Raw genomic sequence first — 4,492 nt, forward strand, 5'->3', positions numbered from 1 at the left:
ACACACACACACACACACACACACACACACACACACACAATAAATTTTTTAGTGTTAATTTTTTAGTGTAAATCTAAGATTATTGACTAAAAATAATTAAATTTAAAAATAGAAACGATCATCTTACGTGATACGAGGGTAATGTGCTATTATGCGATTTGAGTATAGGCGATTGCTGATTAGACGGAAACAATTCTTTTGCGACTGGTGGTTGCGGCGCAGGTTTTTTCTTCCTATATGTTCCACCGGGAGTTATAGTTGATTCGGAGCTGGTTAAGGAACTATTAGATGCGTACAAGCCTCCACGATCTAAGTCGACTCTCCGTACATTTACTTCGGGAGTAATCCTGTGCATATATAATAATAAAAAAATTATCACGATACTTTTGCACATTCATTTGTTGAAATAAAATAAAACATACTTAATGGTACGCGGTTTCGGTATAGGCACATTTCCAGATGGCGTTCTATCTCGGTTTTCCTCGTCGCTACCGTGTTCCTCTTCTTCGTCGCTCCAGAATGGATTAAGATTAATTTGTGGCGCCGCGAGGACCCGCTTTGTCACAGACGTTCCTCGATTCTCCGGTTTATTTCTTATCGCCGGTTTTGGCGGTTCTGGCTCTTCGATATCCTCATTTTCACTGTCGAATGGATTAGTCGACACTTTATTGCTTTTAGAGCTGTTTATCACAGTCCGTGGTTTACCCTTCTCTGCGTTATCTTCTTCGTTGCTCTTGAAGGGATTCAAGTCTTCTGGATAATTCTCATTGTCACTTAAATTGATGCCTTTCGCGGTTAGCACTCTGCTTCCCATGGCATTCTCGTAATGCTCTTCATCCATCTTATTGTTTTCGATTCGTTCATTCTCAATCTTCGTAAAGTTGTCTTTTCGTTTTTCAATACTTCGAACTTTTGCGCTATCCTCTTGCGGTTTATCTTTATTAAGACGATCTTCGTTATTCACTCGTACAAAGTCTTTAGAAAAGTTCTCCTCGTTATTTGTAATCTTCGAGTCTTCTTTTTGCTGTTTGCCGACATCCTCGAAACTGTCTTTATGTTTATCAGTATTTTTAATTATTGAGTCTTCCTCGAGCCTCTTTTCCGGTCGTTCTTCCTCATTCATTGGGAGAACATCCGGTGACAGGTCCCAGGAGTCGCCTTGAACCATTGTGATATCCTGAGCCACTGGATTTCTTTTGTTACTTTGATCCGTTCTATCGACGTGATCCCTTTTGTCCCGATTCTCAAACATTTGAAGTCTCTTCTGAACCAATGACAATCTTGTTTCGGGATTGGCACGTTCACCGGCGCATCCTGGCGACTCTTTGGTATTATCCTCTTTTCTCTGCTTACCTATGTCATGGAATGAAATGGCAGTCGATCGCTGATCCTTGTCGCTCCTAATATCTAAGCTATTTAACGCGCTATGTACATCGTATCGCTCAATGTTGGACTCCTCCATATCTGGGGAATCCGTTACGGAGCTGTGGGATTCCTCCTCTTCCTCCTCCTCTTCTTCCTCCTCCTCCTCGTTCTCGTCGTCGTCTGGGAATGCCGAGTCGATCCTGCTATTTGTTTCCTGACGATGATCCAAGTCGCTTTTCGTGCTCGCGAATGTATCCTTTACGGTAGACTCGAACTTCTCGGAAAGAAGATGACTGGTCATGAAGCTCTTGCGCATTTGCGACGTATGAGAAATCAAATCAGGTACCGCTGCGTTCTCCAGTACACTCTGTACACAACAAAGCTTCAAACAATTAGCTTTTTTTCAGCGCGAATACTTATTCAAATTTAAAACATAAAAACTGACCTTTCTTTCCGTTTTCTCCTCGTCGCTAAGCGATCTCGGTTCATTTTTCTCTCTTTCCGTGTCGGACATCGTTGACTCGGCGTACTTGTGGTGCACGCTATCAGTCTCCTCTTCGTCCGGACACGTCTCGCAGCAGTACTGGCCTTCCTCGGTCTCGTAGTAATTGCCCGGCGTCAGCTGGTTACAGCAGCGGGCGCACCGGAAGCAGGTACGGTGATAAGGAGCGCGCGCTATCAGCAGCTTCTCCGCCAGGAAGACCGGTAACCCGCATGCGGCGCACGGATCTCTCCGCATCCCCAGACGCGACCCCACCTATGTTATCAGGTCGAACACATCGAGACATTGTTATTTTTCTTTTGTCTATTATTTTTAGCATAATAAGGTGCGCATGATTTTATGCCATCACCACTATCACTACCATCACCCATTTAATCGGAGACTTGAACAATCACTTTATAAATTAGTTAATTAGTTTTTGCGTATGCTCATAATTACTATGAAATTAAAGCGATATTGTCATAAATTGTTAAAATGTATGAATTTTTACATGGCGCAAAATTTGACGACATCATTCTATTGCGGAAATCGTTTTTCTCTGTCGATCGGAAAAGCGTACAGCTGGAGATAAATATTGGCAAATTGTAGGTCGCGCATTTGTAACGAGCCATTGGATATCGAGCTACTTGTGTGTCGGGTCTTTTACATAGCTAGCGAATTTCCACAATAGCGGCCATACATCTCTTGTATTATCGTTGTATATATCTAGTGTCCGGTGAATCCAATAATAATGCATCGGATCAGTGTGTGACTTCTATACAGAGCGTGTTACGTTACGTATATCATGCAGCTGTAATAATGAGAACGTTTGCTTTACGAAGGGGATAAGAAAAGAATGGCGTCAAATCTTTGTCGCGGAAAAATGAAATGCGCATCGGAAACTGGGATTGAAAAAGATGGTGATTGCGTGTCGAATATTCTTTCTAGAATTCCCTTTTGAACTTGCGAAGTATTGACGTAAGGACAGAAAGATTCTGCGAAATTCTTTGTGCTAGAAACATTCGGAGGTACATATATTGAATGATTTTTACGATATTTCAATATACAGACATTTTATTGAGCACTATTTTGATATTATATGACAGAAATATTGATTCAATATATAATGTAAAAGATCTAAAGAAATCTCTCTCTCTCTCTCTCTCTCTTTTTCTTTCTCTCTCCTTATATATAGATGTAATTATGAAGAATTTATTACCGATTTATTTATTATGCATAGATAATATGTGTATAGATAAGACTCGTGAAGAAGAACTGATTTAATTAAAAAGCGACGAATTATAATCGACCTACACAGTAAAAAACATTTCGTGTTTATATTAAACGAATACTTGTTAAAATTTTTAAGTTGAATTTTTAACATATCCGAATTTTAATTTAACATAATGTGATTATGTTATTTAAATATTTTGTGTTAAATTAAAATTTAACATTTCTCAGTGTTAAAATAACACAATTTATTATATAAGTAAGTAAATAAATAACATAAAAATAATGTAGTTTTAAAACATACATTCTAAGAATAAATGAATAAAACGTATGTGTTGATTTAAAATATTATAAATGTTAATTTTACTGAGGAAATATGTTCTGTACAGCTAGTTATATATTTTATATGTAAAAAGGTACAGATTATGTTATTTTCTATTTGTAACAGTATCTATTAAATTAAATCTATATATTACATATGTTAAATATCACAAAGGCATTGTTTAAATTAAAATGTAAAAATAGCACCTAATTTCAGGTAAATTTAACATTATAAATGTGTCAATTTAACATAAAATTTATTTAAATTGTGTCAAAGTATTACGCTTCTTGTGTTAATTTTTTTTTACATAATATTTATGTTACTTTGTAACATATTCATCTTATGTTAAATTAACACAAAAATTTTGGATGGACGGTACATATAAAAAAATGTCTCAAAAAATTAAATTTAATACAAAATTGTTTTACTGTATACGTATTGTATCTTCGAGTATCTTTCGCGTCATACTTTCGTGAGGATTGAAGTCCATATGCTAATTCTTCTCGCTGTAGAATTGCACGGATGATAGGTTGCTAACCGCAAGATCGATCTTCCATTAAACTTTCATCGACGCCACGTGCATGAGTTTTCCATAGGCGGTTAAATAAAGCGGCGATCGATTGCGGGTTAGTACAACAAAAAAAATTCGCTTCACGACTTTATCGCTTTCTATTCATTATTATTTAAATAAACATTGCGTTATCGTAGATATATCCAATTACCATAAATACATTATTAAACGTAACGTTATAGCAAGCTTATCGAGTATTGATAAATGTACAAGTGCATTCGTAAAATGATTAATCGCGACTATTTAAGAATGAAATGCATCGGAAAAACTGCTGTTACCGAAACACTGATCACAGCATCTTACATCGAGGATTTCGCAACGGTATAAATATCGCGTTCAAGTATCGATTTTCGAGCGTTAAGCGTGTGATTAATTAATTTGATCGGTGATAAGCGTAACGTTATTATGTGTAACCATGTTTGCTCTTCGCCGATGTGATACTGTCGACGATGTGTCGTGATCGTTTGTAGCTTCGTTGAAAATCCCAAGTTATTCCTTTCGTCGCGCTTCTCTCTCTCTCTCT

At 37.2% G+C, this 4,492-nt stretch overlaps 1 protein-coding gene across 1 annotated transcript in view; it reads right to left on the reverse strand.

Annotated features, from left to right (window-relative positions):
• LOC105619219 (MICAL-like protein 1) overlaps positions 1 to 4,492 on the reverse strand; it is a 26,156-nt gene that overhangs the window by 2,441 nt on the left and 19,223 nt on the right. Inside the window, exons 4-6 of the mRNA XM_012200743.1 lie at positions 1,811 to 2,122; positions 423 to 1,747; positions 128 to 347 (exon numbers count right to left, since the gene is read on the reverse strand). Of these exons, the coding sequence (XP_012056133.1) occupies positions 128 to 347; positions 423 to 1,747; positions 1,811 to 2,122 (1,857 nt within the window). The remainder of the gene's footprint in view (positions 1 to 127; positions 348 to 422; positions 1,748 to 1,810; positions 2,123 to 4,492) is intronic.

Source organism: Atta cephalotes (genome assembly GCF_000143395.1).
Source record: "Atta cephalotes unplaced genomic scaffold scaffold00020, whole genome shotgun sequence".
Taxonomy (NCBI): domain Eukaryota; kingdom Metazoa; phylum Arthropoda; class Insecta; order Hymenoptera; family Formicidae; genus Atta; species Atta cephalotes.